The sequence below is a fragment of the Egretta garzetta genome, unplaced genomic scaffold (genome assembly GCF_000687185.1).
Source record: "Egretta garzetta isolate BGI_Z169 unplaced genomic scaffold, ASM68718v1 scaffold234, whole genome shotgun sequence".
NCBI classification, from domain to species: domain Eukaryota; kingdom Metazoa; phylum Chordata; class Aves; order Pelecaniformes; family Ardeidae; genus Egretta; species Egretta garzetta.
The window spans coordinates 1,365,105-1,383,125 of NW_009259528.1; the positions used below are offsets into that span (position 1 = coordinate 1,365,105).

Here is an 18,021-nt window from a genome sequence, read left to right on the forward strand (position 1 = left end):
GGGCAACCCCTGCCAGGCTTTCACCACCCTCACTGCAAAGAATTTCTTCCTTAGATCCAGCCTAAACCTCCCCTGCTTCAGTTTCAAGCCATCCCCCCTTGTCCTGTCCCAGCTGGCCCTACTAAAAAGCTTGTCCTCCCCCCCTTTCCTCTGGGCCCCCTTGAAGCCCTGACCGGCCGCACTCAGCTCTGCCCGCAGCCTTCTCTTCTCCAGGCTGAACACCCCCAACTCTCCCAGCCTGGCCTCAGAGCAGAGGGGCTCCAGCCCTCGGAGCATTTTAGTAGCCCTCCTCTGGCCCCGCTCCAACACAGCCAAACATGGGCCATTTTTGGTAGTCATGTTCTTCGTTCCTCTGCAGCTCCCCTCTTCTGCAAGTGACAGACCCATGCATGCCACTTACTGCTTTGTAAATTAGGATCAAATTTACTCGGGAAAATCAGTACCATTGTCCCCACACTCCTCCCAAAACTCGGAGGTGCTATTTCGGCCAAGTTTCTTGGCCAAACCCAAACCCTGACAGATGGGGAAGTTCTATAGCTGAATTGAGAGACACAAATAAGCTCTGCAAAGGGAGGAAAAACCACAGCAGAAGACCAGAGAGCCTGCCATTTGTAAGGCACTGCTGAGTAAGGAGCAGTAGGCTCCAGGCACACACCTTAGAGTTGCTAAAGCTGATCCAGCTCTCAGCAGTTTACTCTGCCCTGGTGAGACCCCACCTGGAGCTCTGGGTCCAGTTCTGGGCTCCTCAGTTCAAGAAAGATGAGGAACTCCTGGAGAGAGTCCAGAGGAGGGCAACAAGGATGATGAGGGGACTGGAGCATCTCCCCTAGGAGGAAAGGCTGAGGGAGCTGGGCTTGGTCAGCCTGGAGAAGAGAAGGCTGAGAGGGGATCTCATCAACACCTACAAATATCTCAAGGGTGGGGGTCATGAGGACGGAGCCAGACTCTTCCCAGTGGTGCCCAGCGCCAGGACAAGGGGCAATGGGCACAAACTGAAGCAGAAGAGGTTCCAGTTCAACGGGAGGAAGAACTTGTTGACTGTGAGGGTGGCCAAGCCCTGGCCCAGGCTGCCCAGGGGGGCTGTGGAGTCTCCTTCTCTGGAGATCTTCAACCCCCGCCTGGATGAAGTCCTGTGCCCCCTGCTCTGGGTGAGCCTGCTTGGGCAGGAGGGTGGCACTGGGTGAGCTCCCGAGGGCCCTGCCAACCCTTGCCAAAATATATCTAAATATAGCAGTGAATATCAGCCTTTATGATAGAAACGCACTTTGGAGAACTTTCCAATTAAATCTAATTGGGGATTCAGATTTCTGAAGGCAACTCTCCACATTACTCATTGCTGGGGGGAAAGGTGCTGGGAGAAGGATGGGCGCCGTGGGGCTGCAGAGGAGCTCTGGTGGTTCAGCCCCGGGCCGTGACCGCGGGCAGCGGCAGAGGATCCCGGGTGCCCCAAGCGAACACAGCACGCGCGGAGGGACGTCCCTGAGGGGGCACATCCAGCAGTTTGTCGAGCAGCGACCTCCTGGCACGGAGGTTCCACGTGTGCCGCAACGGCGACCAGCCCCCCGCCCATCTACGCCTCGTCAACTTTTTGAACCGCTTTTCTATTTCAGGTCCCTAAAGCACCCGGTAGCAGCGAGTTTCACAGCGTGGGCTGTGTGGGAAAAGTACACGGATACGATTAGTATTTCGCACGTAACTGGGGAAGAGCCTTACCTCTTGCTGTGCATATCCTCGCCTAGAAGTCAGAAAAAGAAAAAAGTAAAATTAGTATACTTCCGTGAGACTACATAGAGATGCATATAGCCATTCCTTCTGGAGAGAGGTGAAAAGAGAATGCCATTAGAAATATTACCAGCAAGAAAAGAAATACATATCTACAATACAAAATATGTTTTTCTTTGGCTTTGCTCTGGACATAGGAATTATTGCCTGAGAAAGGCTGGTGAATCTTTGGGATCTTTTCTTGCTTTAGGTTGCAAATGAATGAGAAGAAATCCCCAATCCCCAAAAGCCAGAGAGCCAGTGCACCCGGTGGAACCCAGCGAAGGGAAGGGGTGGTTGCTGTGCTCGGCTTCCCTCGCGTTCCCACAGGGAAGGTCTGGCCCAGCCACCTCCTCCGTTGTCTCCGAGACCGTCTACCGAGCGGCTCTCACTTCTCCTCCTTAAGCGGTGAAACAATTCCTCTTCTGCTTCTGGACTTTCTGCGTCCTCTCAGGACGTGCTAGAAACTGGCCTGGAGCCTCTATTACTAATTTCTTCTAACAACGTTATTATTAAACATTTCCTAATGTTTCCTACGCAGGGGGGCGTTAAATTATTTTTGCTATCTATGATTATTTTGCCACAGGCTTTGTGCTTTCGATCTTATTGGCAATTCTTTGTTGTTGTTTTAATTCGCTTCCTTGCATGTGCGTGACAAATGCACTTATGCCCATCAAGTTCACTGTTTTCACTTTTTGTGCCAGAAAATCAAAATGGTTTAGACAAAACTAGGGAACAGCAATTTAAGTCGTAGCATTATTATTAAGGATAAAACTGGATTTTTGTTTTTTGTTTTTTTGTTTTTTTTTTAAGAAGGAAAGGGTAAATGCTCAAAATTATGTTGAGCTTAAACTAAGTATACAGACAGCAGCCTAGAGAAATTCTTTAATTACACTTGAGTAAATAATAAAGAACAGAGTAGAAGTCCTTTTAGCTCTTTAATATCACCATCTATAGAGTTTTCTATTCATATTCAGCACATGGAATTGATTATCAGCATTAAATGAATGCTGTTGCCTGTATCATATAAAACTAATGAACAACTGAAACAAAGATTTATCATCAAAAGATGGTCTGTGACTTTTCAAAGCCCACTTAAGGAATTTATTTAGGTATTTAGTCTCCGTAGTGCCTACAGCCATTGTCAGATAAAGAAGGTCTGGTGTTGCACAGGGGATAAGTAAGCCCATTGCGCTTAATTGCTCTTGAGTAGCCACTGTATCGCAGCTTGGAAGCGTAATATGAGTAATTCTCCCTCAATCTGGAATTCAACTTTCTTAAAAATAGCACCAGGCTGTGTTTTGAGAGGCGCTTATACCTCTCGTATAGTTTTGTGCGGCCGTGATTAGAAGGAAAAAAAAGCCCCCAAAAGAATAAAACCCACCCATTCACTCAATACAGCACAAGGATCTGTTCCGACAAAAAGGCAAAGGTCAGCCCAACATCATTTGTTTCCAGGAAGGAATTCAAGCTCCCCGCAGAGGGAGGGATCGCTTCTGGGTACGGATCATGGGCCAGACACCACTGCAGCCCACCAGAGAGGAATCCTCCGCGCAGGAGGGGAGGCGAGGCCGGGCGAGGGCAGCACGGCAGCGGGCAGCCCCTGCTGGCACCTCGTGCGAAAGGTGATGAACTCACATGTCCAAAACATGCCGACCTTCCGCAGGTCTGCGTTGCCAACACAGGCTAAAGGAACTGTGATTTGCCTAAAGCAACAATTTTCCCAATCACTGGTGTCCCAGCAGGCATTTGCCATTTCGTCCTTGCTCTCTGCTTTCATATTACAAGCAAACAATCATAACCCCCAAATACTACAGATACTGCTCAGAGGAGGCAACTGCTCATCAGTTTGCCCTGACTCTTCAAGTGGAGGTTTCCTGCAGTTCGTAGCTGGAACTGAGGAGAGGGAGATGAGTAATGATCCGCTGCTGCTCCATTTCAGCTTTGCAGATGGGGTTGCAAAGAAGCGCTTGCCGCTGATGCAATTCCTGCTCCTGCTCAGACTCAACCCAGTCCAGCTGACGGTGAAAGGATGAGAGATATATCCAGGGTCACATCTGACCCTGATTAACCAAATCAGACAACCTGGACAGGGGTCCATAATCATAGAATCATGGAATGGTTTGGGTGGGAAGGGACCCCCAGAGGTCACCCAGCCCAACCCCCTGCAGCAGCAGGGACACCTTGAACCACATCAGGTTGCTCACAGCCCCGGCCAACCCGGCCTGCAATGGTCCCAGGGATGGGGCCTCCACCCCCTCTCTGGGCAACCCCTGCCAGGGTTTCACCACCCTCACTGCTAAGAATTTCTTCCTTAGATCCAGTCTAAGCCTCCCCTGCTTCAGTTTCAAGCCATCCCCCCTTGTCCTGTCCCAGCTGGCCCTACTGAAAAGCTTGTCCCCCCCTTTCCTCTGGGCCCCCTTGAAGCCCTGACCGGCCGCACTCAGCTCTGCCCGCAGCCTTCTCTTCTCCAGGCTGAACACCCCCAACTCTCCCAGCCTGGCCTCAGAGCAGAGGGGCTCCAGCTCTCGGAGCATTTTAGTAACCCTAAGCTTATCTATATGCTTATATATAAAGCTTATATATGCTCAACTTCTTACCAACTCATGTATTGGTTGTAATATTTTGTAGTGCTGCAGAACTGCAGCAGCACCCAGACGTCTCAACGGGACAGAACCTCCCTGGGCGAGGTTATAAATACACGCGGCTGGTACAGTTTCTTTCCAGGTCTAATAGAATGATTTTTTTTCCTAACAAAGGCTATTCAAGAAACCAGCAGGAGAACAAAGGCTGCATTAATTCCAGACAAAATGAAACTAGGTTTTGTAAACTTTGCACCTTAATAAAGGTTTCCAGAATGAGAAACTAGGTGTTCCTCGTTAGCGAAGAGCTGATTACCATGACCCCCCCCCCCCCGCCTCCCCTGCAGCCAACAGACATTAACATTTTATAAAAAAGAGCTCCTGTGTGATACCCATTCTTTCTGCTGGAGGAATGCCACAAATAATTGTAGCCGGATAAAACCTTTGGAGTTCAGGCTGTGAATTGCTAAACACCTGCAGCCACAGCTCTAAGTGGGATGTGGGCACCTTAAATGCAAATCCCTGATGGAGGGTTGACCCACTCCCAACACGCGCAGCACAAGGATTCCTCACGCTCATCTCTGCACGCTTCCCACCATCCCGCTGTCTCCACGCCTGGACCACGGCACAGATGCAAGTACACACCTAAGTCATCCTCCGATTCTGGCTCTTCAAAGTCTCTCTACCTCATAGCTGCTGAGCGTGGACAATTTGCAATCACACGTCTAGCAGCTGCATGAGCCTTGGAACTACGGTCTGGGCCAACGAGAGTTTGGAGCAAGGAACGATTCTGACGTGTCAGCGCAACTTGTGTGAGATGGTGTTCACAGAGTTTGGCTCTGGGACAAAGAAGGAGAAACCGCCTTCAGCAGCTCCTGACTGAAGCATCCCCGCATCCTAACTGCAGATTTTTAGGAAAACAAAAAAAGAGAAAAGAAAAAAAGCCAAGCACCATGGAAATGGCGAGTGTCTCCAGCCAGCCTGATAAATAATCGATTACCTTTTTTGCTCAGAGTTACATTTGATACCGACCTGGGTTTTTAGTTCTTCTTCATGACTTAATATTTGCCTTTCCCAATATGGTTTTAAAAACTGTCATTTAAAACGCAAATATTTCAAATTTTGGCCAAAGACTAAAAGGCAACTTGGAAGTTGGATCAAACTAACATGCATTTAAGTGCCCAAACTGCTTTTACTTAACATTTTTTTTTCAGAGGACAAGCTAATTTACTATAATTGACACGCTCAATGTAAAGGTCTGATTGAGATGACTGTGAGGAAAAAAGCCAGTACATAAATCCATATTGCATGGATTTTTACAAGTACTTGAAAAATCTTCACTTGGTGACACTAATCAGAGTGACTTTATTACACTTTAAGGTAAGCGAGACGTTTCAGCTGCGAAGCTCATGGCAAACAAGCATGAAAGGTGAAGAGAGACGCCGGCAACACGCACATGCAAAATAAAACCCAAACAAATGCTCTGTACATTCATTTACAAAATAAAAAAATTCCAACATGCAGTTACGATATTAAAAAAAAAAAAAAAAAAAAAAAAAAAGCAACAGAAGGCAGAAGACAGGTACCGGGTGGGAGGACGGCCAGGTTTACCGCCAAACCAAGACAAACCCTTCTGGCTGGAGATGACGCAAGGGCGAGCTGGAAGCGAGCGTGCCGGCATAGCGGGGCGCTGCGTCATCTCCCGGGCGCGAGGCGACGCGCGGCTGCAGTAACGCCGCTGGCGACTGCTGAGCCCACCTCCCACCAGCGCTTGCTCCCCTTGACATCCAGCATCTGACAGAAGATCCCTCCCGGGTGGTACGTTTTATGGGCAAACCAAGAGATTCCAGTTACAGCGGCAGACAAATCGCTCTGCGTACTGATATTACCTACAGCGAAGGCTGCTTAACATGAAGCAGTACCAAGCCCTCTGCCGTCTAGGACTGATCCTTGGGTAAAAATGGGCGGTTTGCCCCAAGAATTTTTGGTAAGCAGACTAAGAGCCAGCATCATGGAACAGTAAGATGTAGGTCTGAAAAAACAACTTGTAGAATTATTATTATACATTACAAATTTCCAAGTGACAGGGAAGTCAATGTCTCCCAATTTTGGGATTAGGACTGAGTAAGTAAGTGACATACAGCAGAGAAAGGGAAAAGGTCTGAATTTCTCGAGTCTGAGGCAGATACCATGTGCTGCATTAGAGTCATCTCACTCAAAACGTTCCATGCGGAAAACACCCAACCGTAAATATTACAGTGCTGTCGACTGAGAGGGAAAGCGCTTCTCGAGCTCCTCCACAACACAGCTCAAGCTGCCGTTCTGCTGGTTGTGCTCAGCCACGGCTTCTGGAGTGGGCAGCTCCGGTGTTGCAACTGGTTTGGGCTTAGAAACGTGCTTGGGCAGAACGTGGTTTTTGTCTATTTGGCTGTACATGTTGGCCACAGACTTTTCGATCGCCGCTAGATTCTGAATGTTTTTAAGAATGCCTTTCAGCTCCCTACGGGGAGGAGGCTCTGGCACGGCGGCCGGTGGTGGTACAGCTGGCTGTTTGGCAGGGGATTTTGAATGCTTGGCAGGGGAGAGGTGCTGGGTGCTAAGAGGAGATGAAGAAGAAGAAAGAGGAACTGTGGGCAGAGGCGGAGGATGTGGTGGCAACAGAGGAGGGGATGGAGGTGGTGGTGGGAGCGGAGGCGGCAGCAGTGGAGGTGGGGGTGGGGGGATTTTAGGCGGGTCTGGAATGCTTTCTATAACTTCTTTGGTCTGAGGAGCTAGAAGACTTTGGCAAACTGATTTCTTTATCCTAAAAGACGGAGGAGTTGGTTTGCGAGCTGGTGGAGGAGAAAGTTCTTCAGGATAGTCGTGGTGAGTGATGATTACAGAGGGGACCACAGAGGCCTCTGGTTCAACTACTTCAGCACAAGGTGTTGGAGAGGACAGAGGAGAAGAGCGAAGGCAAGGAGAAGCAACCACACTTTTAGGAGACTGCTCTAGAACGTTCTCCCCTTCTTGGAAACAGATGCTGTGCGTTGGCGATCGGATGGATTTCACATCAGGAGACTTCACTTGCTTCATTTCCTGCAAAGCCTGCTGCTCAAACTGTCTTGCCTTCTCTTTTACAGTTAACTTGGAGCCACTTATTTTTTGAAATAGTGGGCTGCTAATATCAACACTGCTATGGGGATTTTCAGTCCCTTCATTCTCTGCTTTGAGCCTCTCCTGTTGCCACTGAAAGGGGTCCATGATAACCGGCCTACTTGGAGAACCAGGCGCGTGTCTCTTGGTAACGTGAGTTGGTACCGTCCACGCACGGTGACTGCCTCCCAACGAGGCATCTCTCAAGACCAGTCTTGAAGGAGAAAGAGGGTCTAGAGTATCGGTTCTTTTCCGTAGGAACCCAGCAGCAGCAGGACTTTGAGTGGCACCCTCCACATATAAGGGGTTTTGAGTAGTTAATGGGTTCTCATCAGATAAAAAAGTAATGTTACTTGAAGATTTGGGGAGATTATTGTTCAATGATCCATTGATATTAGATTGCTTGTGAGCCTCAATAGCACGGGAAGCAAAGCTGCTTATAACTCTCTGACGGTCTCCTTCTTCTAAGACTGACTTTTTTCCCCTGCTTTGTTGGAAATGGTAGAGAAGAAAAAGACTTGAAAGAAAAGAAGATAATCACATGTGAGGAAACATGCATGGACATAGTTACTCATGAGAGAGAAAAAAAGAACTTATGGTATGAATCAGAGCCGTTACATTACTTCTAGCAAACTACGACTACTCAACAGAAAGACCACATTTACTAGACTACTGGGCAAGACATTTACTTTTACGTCTTCTTTAGGGGAGAAGGACTTGAGGAGGAAGAAAAATCAAAACAAGTTTTCAGCTACTCAGCAAGTTCAAAAATAAGCTGACCTCTTAGAAACCCAAACCCTTAGACTTCAAAGGTATCGGTCAATACCGTACACTATCATCTCCCCAGCGACACAACACATCAATGCTACGTAGTTATGCGATACAGCTTCTCGGTAAGATAATATGGAGTCATGGTATGCATGCTTATGTAGGTATTAACTGTGTGTCCATCGTTCAAACGGCAGTGGCACTGCGCCACACTGCATGCAGCCAACACAGAGTATTCATCACCGGGGTTTTTACATTAAACCTGTCCTATGATAGCTGTGCATCACAGCTCTGTATTCTATAAATCACATGTACGATTAGGCAGTGTTTAAGTGTGCCTGCGCTGCCTTTTAAGGTCACAGACAAAATCAGAACTGTGGTTCGAGCCGAAGGCGAGCCCGCAACCGTGGCCCCGGGAGGAGTCCAAGGTGCACCCGGGCACGCCTGAAGTGTCGTCCTGGAGGGTCCCTGCGAGGCAGCCATGGGGAGCTGAGGCCGGTCAGCTGAGACGTGTGGTGTACTCAGACCGTTCTCCTGACACTGATTTACCAAGCTGGGCATTGTTTCTTGCACTTAACGATACACATATTGACGCAGAAGTATCAGTATGTGTATGAATTTCACCTCTGCACCATGCTAATCCAAGTGAAAAGCCCCTGCGGTTGGATTAGATTGAATTTCTACCCCCAAAAGTCTCACCATTTTCTGGAAGTCATCTAGCACCTCGGAGTGCCTCATTAACCTACCTTCCTCAGATATTTTTAATACCACAAACTTCTGAGCAGATTTTAAGACAAGCACTATTTTTAAATCAGTATCCCCAAACTGCGAGCTCTTCGAGCCCTATTTTAAATAATGCTTACCTGAGGCTGAAAATAAACTTACTTTCCCCCAACCGGTGACCAGTTTAAGATATCGGCCAATATCAGAGCTAAACCCAAACCCCTTAGCCTTTCAAAGAGATGATTACCCTCGTCAGCACTGAGACTGAATCAAAAGGCATTTCCATTGCTGCCATAAAAAAACATTTAATGTAACTGAGCAGATGTGCTGTCTAGCATGGGGATGCAAAAAACCCAACCACCAACCCCACCGTAAAAAGGACACCTACTCTAAAAAGCTCTCTGAAATAGTAAATTTATCTGTAAGACAGGCTATGCTGAGAATACGATGCTGTAAGGGGACATTATGGCAGAAACGGTTGGGCTCGATGATCTTAAAGTTCTTTTCCAACCAAATGATTCCATGGTTCTATGCGATGGGGAATAAAGAGTGCGTTCCACTTTTGCACAATTCACTGATAGCCTCACTACCTCTGCCTAATGCTGGCACTCCACATCGGGAATGCCATACTGTGGGACAGGAACCTTCCTGTGGCCTGCAGTTAGGCAACTGCAGCTAAAGTACAGCACGAGTACCAATGACTTCTAAATACACGCAAAACCAAAAAATACCATATAAACCTATTTTTAGTGACTTAGAGCTGTCCAGTATTTTCACAAAACCTTCTAAGTTAAAAACCCCAAGTCTTGTCTCTAACAAAATCTGAGTTGTATTCTTCAGAAATTAGGTAAAAAAGGGTTAGGCATTACTAACAAAGAGTAGGGGGAAGATTACATTTGACATGACTACGTGAATGCTGGAAGATGAAGTTTTAGAACTCTTGGTCAGATTGTTCCCACTTTTTTTGGTGGTGTTTTTTCATATCTCAGAAAATATTACCAAATCTAAATTAACGAAGATTTAACCTCCGGTGGTTAAATATTCCCTAGCAAAACTGGAAGAGAAATTTAAATAACTAGATACTGGATAGGAGTTAATTAAGAGATATTAAATCTCCTCTAAGTCATTCAATATGTAAGAGTCCCCTGAAGGCCTGTATTTAGTAATGAAACACATTCGCTTCTTAACTTTGGCTTCTTGCTTTGGCTGGGAGATCACCCCCCCAGAGGAACTACAGCTTCCTAAAGGCCCCAGGGACCCGCGAGGACTGGCGAGGACGGTCGCTGCACAGAGCCCAGGGATCACCCTCCTGGTTGCAAAGCCACGAAGGGTTACGCCAGCGAATGACCTCTCCCCGAGGGCTGCAGTTCTCCAAACCCCAGCAAGCCTAAGGTTTGCCTTTGGGCAGAACACAACTGTATGAAAAATAATTGACTGCACGCTAATAATAAACCAGTTCTTTCTTCTAAAGCAGCATACTTTGAGGTTGGTCAGGCACCCTCAGTCTACTTAGAGGTGAGAGAAATAAATGATGCTGAACTTGAAGGAAAGCCTCCAGTAGAAGGCTCATGCAAGATGACATAACCTTAATGCTACTGGAACAGATTATTTCAAAAGCTTCTCAGTTCCTTCCTCACTTCACATGACGCCTCTCAACGGTGAGGTTATCCTGCAAGGTTCTTCTGCTTACGTATGGGTATTTTAATCAATGAGAAATACCAGCTCACCAGTATGAAGCACATTTCTGTAAATTGAAATAAAAGTACCAGCCTTGCAGGGAATTGTAAATAGCAGACAAGGAAGAGTTTGCTTGCGTCCAATTGTGAGAGATCTTCAGTCCATAAACCGAAAACAACCCCTCAGCATTGGTTTAGTTTGCGGGTTTTTTTTTAAGGTAGGAGGGCTATATGGCTTTAGAAATAATACCATTCAAGTTCAGCAATCATATTTCATCTCTACTTCCAGGAAAAGGATAAAGAAGCATAGAAGTATTGAAACTTCACAGTAAATGTCTTTCCTGTACTTGATCAATGGACACATAGAATGAGAGTTTCGGATTGCAAGGTTTAATGGGAGTTGCTGAGAGGAACATTAACTAGCGTTTCTACTAGCTACAAATATTAAGACAATGAAATGAGCTTACTTACTGATGCCTACGTATCCAAAGACAGAGAAAAATTAAAATGATGAGACAAGGCAGATTAAAAACCAAAGAGCTTAGTTCCATTTCATTTGCTATCAACACTGAATTAGGAAAACAAGACACAAGGCAGCACTGCAAATGAAAGATGACTGTCTTAGGACAACTGAAGGCAGGAGACATCGTGCTACAGTTCGTGAAAGATGTTAATAAAAGGTATTTCCCGAGGAATAATTTCCTAAGCTATACCAGTACCTTGAAATCAAATGTTTCACAGAAAAAAACCCCATAATTTGTAATTGTTTTTGTTGAAGCATGTTATTTTCTTTAAAATCCTAAGGGTTTTCATGTATGTTGTAGGGATTTTTACTAGCTTATGTTTAATCAGTTCCTTAGCACGCTGGATACGTGTGTATCGTAGCTGTATGCAAAGATACTTAAGAGAAAATACTCCAAATACGGCGTATTTTTTGGGGCAATGAAAACTATTTTTCGACAAAATGAACAGAAATCTAAGCCTGAAAACCAATATTGCAAAATGGTAAATTTGCCCCTGTATGTTGCAGGGCTAAAATATAAAAAAATATAAATTTGTGCAGGTAAAAACCCGGCATGGTGAGTCTTGTCCTGGCTTTAGCATACGGTATTCACCAGTGCACAGCACAGGTTCATCCACTGGGATGTCCAACCCCCACAGATAATCAGCTTTGTATCACTGCCGGCATCGGCAGGAGCAGTCAGTCATTAATTTCAGTAGGAATTTCGGGAAATGCAACAGGAACGGGCGCTTCCTCCTTCAGGGCGCCTCGCTGTAGGTGCAAGCGCGACCCTCGTGTCCTTCGCAAGCAGAAGTGCTCGTGTTCAAAATTGTGCCTGTCAGCCACTGCTGAACAGGGGTTTTTCCTCCCGCCCTGCCCACAGGCAGGCGGCCCGGGAGGAAGGTCAGCCGTTAGGAGAAGCGACGCTCGCTTCAAGAGCTCTATTTACCCAGCAAAGCTCAGGCTCTGGATGGCCACGCGTTACGGCAGCAGCGACACGCTTTGCCCTGCTGCTTTCACGTCTTCCAACCCAGGCACAGCGCCTGCAGCGTTTCAGCTTTCTGAGCAAAAAATCGTGATTGAAAACAGAGCAGAGGTTGGGCAGTCCTCACCACCACCACCAGCAGCTCGCTCTCCGCCTGCCTCCAAACATGTTATTAACGCCATGCTCTTCAGCGTTACGGGGTTTTAAAATATAAACGTAGATGAGTAAGTGTGGCGAGCTTATCAACAACCCCCCAGTATGACACAAGTATTAATTGCCTATTCTCCACTGTAGCATTCCCATACTGAACATTAATTGTTGTTGGGAGTCCATAAACTTCGGATTCGCAGAAGCATGAAGACATGGGCACCTTTGCACTGTTATTATTTTACAAGCATATAAGAGGTAAAAGATGCATTCATTGAACTGCCAGTGGTTTCTCTATTTTGATAGTTCCTTTATCTTTAATTTCAATATTCAAATAGTTTCAAATTTAGGGGGCGGCAATCGCATCGGATGCGTTTAGTCAACAGCCCTGAAGAATGGGGCGCGCTGGCCTGGGTTGGCAAAGGCACCAAAGGAGCCCAGTCCCGGCCCACCCCGGCAGCGATGGCTGGCTGTAGGCTCTTGCTCTAGAAAAACCCCATCTGGTCATACCCTGCTTTTTGCCAACTTAAAACCTGTTAAAGATCCCCCCGTGCACTGCAAGAACCCCCCCCGCTGTTCTCTCCTTACAGAGTCGTCCTATTGATTTTCTGGATGGTTGAGAAGCCCAAGCAGCTGGGGCAAGACCCCTTCATGAAGAAAGGACTTTTTGATGTGGACTGTGTGAAGCGATACCCCTGGGAAGTGGATCATGGCTTTGGTCACTAGCAATGGTACTGATGTATCACAAGGAATACTCACATGGTGCTGTCGCCAAGCTCTTCGTAGAGGTTGTTGGCAGCGGCGCTTGCTGGTTTGCCGGCTGGTAAAGCCATCTGGATCCTCGCAGTCTTTGCACACTCAGCCTGCCGCCTTCGGTAAGCCACGCGGGGAAAGAGAAAGACTCATTAGAAACACTCCGTGCACGGACATAAGCGGAGATGCAAAGTTTTCTATGGTTTTTCCTGCAGTTTTCAAAACATCCCTGCATTTTACTGTCTTCAAAGAAGTAACACAATAATCTTTTCCTGGCTTTTTCCGCCCTCCGCTACTTGTTCTCTCTTGGGGGAATCCAGAGCTCCCCTGATGGAAGCCTCGGCCCAGCAGCAGGTCACTGCCAGGGCAGGTACCTCCTAGGAAATAAGGTACGTGCGAGCTTTGACCCGGCTCTCCCGGGAGGTTTATCTGCTCCCGCTGCCCAAGGCTAACAGGGGAGAGAGTATGCTCTTTGGGCAAGGGCTTCACTTGACTGCCAAGAAACTAATTTTAAACACAAAAAAAGTCTTTTAAAAGCTTAAAAAGGTTTAACCTATTGCTTACGACTCTTTTCTCATTAGAGTTGGCTGGGAAGTTTGTGTCTCAATGAACGGTTTTCCTGAAAACATTATTTTAACTAGGAAAGAAATTCCTATTTTCTGTCTAGAAAACAAAGCTGTGGGTCCCCTTCATGTGGGTCCCTGGGGGAGCGCCATGGAGGCGACACGGCTGACCTGACCTTGCTTTGGGTGCAGCAAATATCTCCTTCTCTGGAGATCTTCAACCCCCGCCTGGCTGCTGTCCTGTGCCCCCTGCTCTGGGTGAGCCTGCTTAGGCAGGGGGGTGGTACTGGGTGAGCTCCCGAGGGCCCTGCCAGCCCCGGCCATGCTGGGATTCTGGGATTCAAGCCTCTGTGCTCTAGCCTGACACGCGCTCACTTGCCTGAGCAACACCACGCACACGTAGAAATATTTAATTTTTTTCTCTGCAAGAAACAGGCAATGTCCTGAACCACGATATCTTTAACGTGAGCACTAACAAAATACACCGAGTAGCCACCTAAGTAACTTTTTCCCCATAGAAGGTGTTCAGGAGCAGGTTGGAGTATCGGAAGGGACTCTTACTAAAAGTCAAGCACCCCTTCTTCTTAAAAATACAGACGGGTAGGCCGTCAGTATTGCTATGCAATCCATTAGAAACAAAGCTGAAAATGAGTACTTACTCTTTGAATCTGTTTTGTTATGCAAAAAAAAAGATAGAGATAAAAAGGAAGGTTAAATGAATTCTGTTTGCAACAATTGCCCCAAACAGCGAACCAACAGGAGTAATAAACTAGATGCTACTTAATTATTCCACCCATAAAATTCCAGCATTAATGACATGTTTAAAGAATAGGTAATTTCCAGAGCTGAGCAGTGTTCCACTGCTACTTGTGACACCCCTGAACCAATTCCACAGTCAGCATAAACATGAATTCCAGCTGGGAAACCCGCTCTGGGCTCACAGAAACAACTCCCGCATACGCAGGGAAGAGCAGGACATGAAAAGAGTAGGACATGAAAACGTGAATACACCTCAGGAGGCTTCCAAGGAAGCCTCCCGAAGTGTATTCACATTTTCCTGTCATTTTTGTACCTGTTTTCTCATCTTAACGTGTGCCAAGAATGCCACAGGGAACATCTTCAACGGTGAAGGAGCATTAGTTTGGGTTTGATTTGGGAGATACCGGTCTTCTGTGATTAGCAAATAATACGTTATTTACAGTTACGGCACGGGGCTGCGCTGGAGGGTGCGTTTCAAAGACCCTACTTAATAGACAAGAACAACGATCGTTTCCGGCTTGTTTACGAGCCGTAAGCGTAGGCATGCGCTTTGTCAGTCATCGTTCTAGAAATGAAATGAGTTTTCTTTCAGTAACTGTTATTTGTACAACATCCAGTAAGCTGATCGCTGATCTGGAAAGCACTGGAAAATGGACCTGCTGCAGGTAGAAAGTTTTAACGGTGGGAAAATCTTAACATTTCCATTATACGCGCCGTGAGGACGACAGGACATTTATCCCGCTACGGTCGCCACGCTCGGTGGCAGCCTGGAGCCCCCGCTTTGCCAGAACGTTATCGGGGAAAACACTGAAATTGCTTCTGAAAAGGAGGAAAAAAAGGCTGTAATGCAAACATAAACCATAGGGCTTGGGATGGCTTTTGGTGTTGATATTAACACTAAAATTCCTTTTATTTTCTTTGGCACTCTTCAGTGATCTACTTTTTATGGAAGTCGAGTTGATTCACATTGGTCTGCTATAAATCCAACCCCAAGTCCTACTTCCAGACAACAAAAATGTGATTTTTTTGATGAAATGAAGTTAGGCAGATTCCTTAAAGCTCTTAAAAAAGATTGATAAGCTTTCGATAACCTAACAGATGTCAAGGAAAAATAGTGCTATCAGCCTTCTTAAAGAACCAGGCAATTCTGATTACAACAACGAACTAAGCGCAGGCTGGACTGGTTCGGCAGCGTTTTGCTGGAAGCAAGCTGTATACACAGTTTTGGGGAAGGAAAGCGGCTTTGAGATGCATGGCCATCCCAATGGAACAGAAGCTTGTCAAGCTCTTTGAAACTGCTTTAAAATACTCGCTCCTTTGGCCGGAGAAACTCGGATGTACACTGCATCCAGAGAACGGGCAGGAACCACCGAGGTATCCTCGGCCGTTCTTCTGCTGCCACTACGGAGGGCGCTCTCGGGCAGGCCGCTGTTTCTTCACGCAGGATACGCTTTCTGAATGAGGACTGGCACGGTGCTTTGCTAACCCCTACCTGCGGCGCAGCAAGGACAACTGCACGGCCCCAACCTCTCGTACCGCAACCGCGCTACGGCAATACGCGTCTACCGGCCCTCCCACGCCGCGCCGCAGCAGGAGCCCGCAGGGGCAATGACTCTTCATTGCCCTCAACGCAGTGAAGGGAGTGGATGCCACAGCGCTTTGTGTGGACACAAAACAACCAAAAAAACTAAAAAAGAAAACCAAACCAACCCAAAAAATCCAGCAGGGCTGAGGGAACCCCTTCCTACATGGGTCATGTGGAGCACAGGCTTTCCATGAAGAGGGCGCACTGCATTCCCGCTAGTTCACCAATTTTAAAATGAAGACAGAACGATATGGAGGTACGGGCCGGCAGATGCAGAAGTTGAATATAGCCGTTTACTGGGGAAGATGCACGGAACTGTTTATATTTTGATTTTGTAATGACTGGTAATTCTCTGAGTGCTCAGCACGCACATGGAATTAGAAATCTTTAATGAGAAGAAAGCAAAGAATAAATATGCAGCCTTTAAGTCCAAACACATTGATTTTAAATATGAGTGGACCTGAAAAGGCTGAGCTGAGAGGAACTTGTTAGGACCTTGAGCCTTTAATTAGTCTGTTAGGCCAATTCCTTAAACCTCTTGAGTCTATGAGTGAAAATATGGAGAAGGCTCTCTCCGGTGTGCGCTGCTTTAGATAGCGCTAAACCGGCACAAAATCAGTTCCTCATGAAACATTTGCAATTAAGAAGCATACAGCTAGGGGGAAAAATATAACTGTGAGTATTTTAGGACTTAAACAAAAAAAGTTGAGTCCTCTTATTTTGCCTGAGCTACACAATTTAATTTTTGGTTTGTTTATTGAAACAGCACCTTTTTCCTCTTTTTCCCTCCCCCTGGCTTTTGATCTTGCGTTTTGGCGCGTGCTCTAAACCAGTTGCTGCAGCGCAGCTTTAGAACGCACGGCACGACGCGCCCCCCCTGAAGCTTCCCTTTTCACGCACAGCCCGCATCGAGCGTCCACCCACTCGTGCGGTGAGGGGGGAATTAAAAACATTTCCCCGTAGAAGAATTTCCTTGCAATGAAGGGTCATTTTCGAAGCAGTTCTGCTAAGAGAGGCAGCATCCCTACCACAGCGTGGCCACCGCAGAAAGGAGGAGGAGCACTTAGGAGTACTTACTGTCTGTAGCTGACCATAACGATCAGGATAGCCGGCATGCAGCAGAGGATGATGATGACGGCCAGAGCAAGCAGCGCGCCCTCCGTGTAGCCCACGGCTTGTGCCTGCTTCTTGACGTTCGCTACCACGTCTGGGGTGCGGATCTCCAGGATGCGTCCCCCCTGCCCCAGGTACGGCTGAAATTCCTTGTTGATATCCAGCAGTTTGCCATCCAGGAACCTTCAACGTCACAAAAGAAAACTGTTAGAGCCAAGCCCGCTAAGGGTGGCTGAATTACTGCATGGCTGGGTTAATAACAGTGGTCTGACAAGGCACATACCTCTTCTTTATTCCCTATAATCCCTACGTCCGTGATAACTCCAAGGCACTGAACACCAGCACGCAGTTTACACGCTGGAAAGGAGGGGTGAGCTGAAGCTTATCCTAATTTCTAGGGGCAATAATTTCTCCGTGCCACCGAAAGCAGCGTGGCAAGCAGCTCGCGTTGTGCTTTGCCCCGCAGTGGCCTGCCGCAGGGGATCAGCCGACCCTCCTGCGCACAGCCCTCAGGACCACTCTGCCCTGAAGATCGACCCCAGCAGCAGCTCCAAAGGCGGGGAGTTTTTAGAGGACTTCCCTCAGCTTCTTAGGTTCTTCCCTTAGCTTCTTCCTTTCAATATGAAAAAGAAACGGGATTTGGAAAAACTATGCTTTTATTAATCCCCACCCCTTCCCCAGGCTGCATCCACTCTGAACCTGATTCTCACATCTGCTGTGTCGGGGGAGCCTCCACCTCTGCTGGATCGCAGTGCTGGCGCTACGTATTGAAGTATTTGAGTAAGACTTTTTCTTATAGCGTGACTGTCTGATGGCAAGAGGGGACAGAGGGACAACGATCAGGTGAGCTCCTCTCCAGTGGGACTGAACATCAGAGCAGCTGAAGGACGTGCCCTCACGGTTTGGCACGGTGCTGAGCCTTCCCTGGCTTCGGGCTGTCTGACAGCTTCCTCGCCAGCATGGCCACAT

General features: G+C 47.3%; 1 protein-coding gene across 1 annotated transcript in view; it reads right to left on the bottom strand.

Annotated features, from left to right (window-relative positions):
• Positions 1-6,596: 6,596 nt before the first annotated feature.
• Positions 6,597-18,021, bottom strand: part of PCDH15 (protocadherin related 15) — a 326,536-nt gene continuing 315,111 nt past the window's right edge. The window contains exons 29-31 of the mRNA XM_009637544.2: positions 17,017-17,235; positions 13,039-13,149; positions 6,597-7,995 (exon numbers count right to left, since the gene is read on the bottom strand). Coding sequence (XP_009635839.1) covers positions 6,597-7,995; positions 13,039-13,149; positions 17,017-17,235 — 1,729 coding nt within the window. The remainder of the gene's footprint in view (positions 7,996-13,038; positions 13,150-17,016; positions 17,236-18,021) is intronic.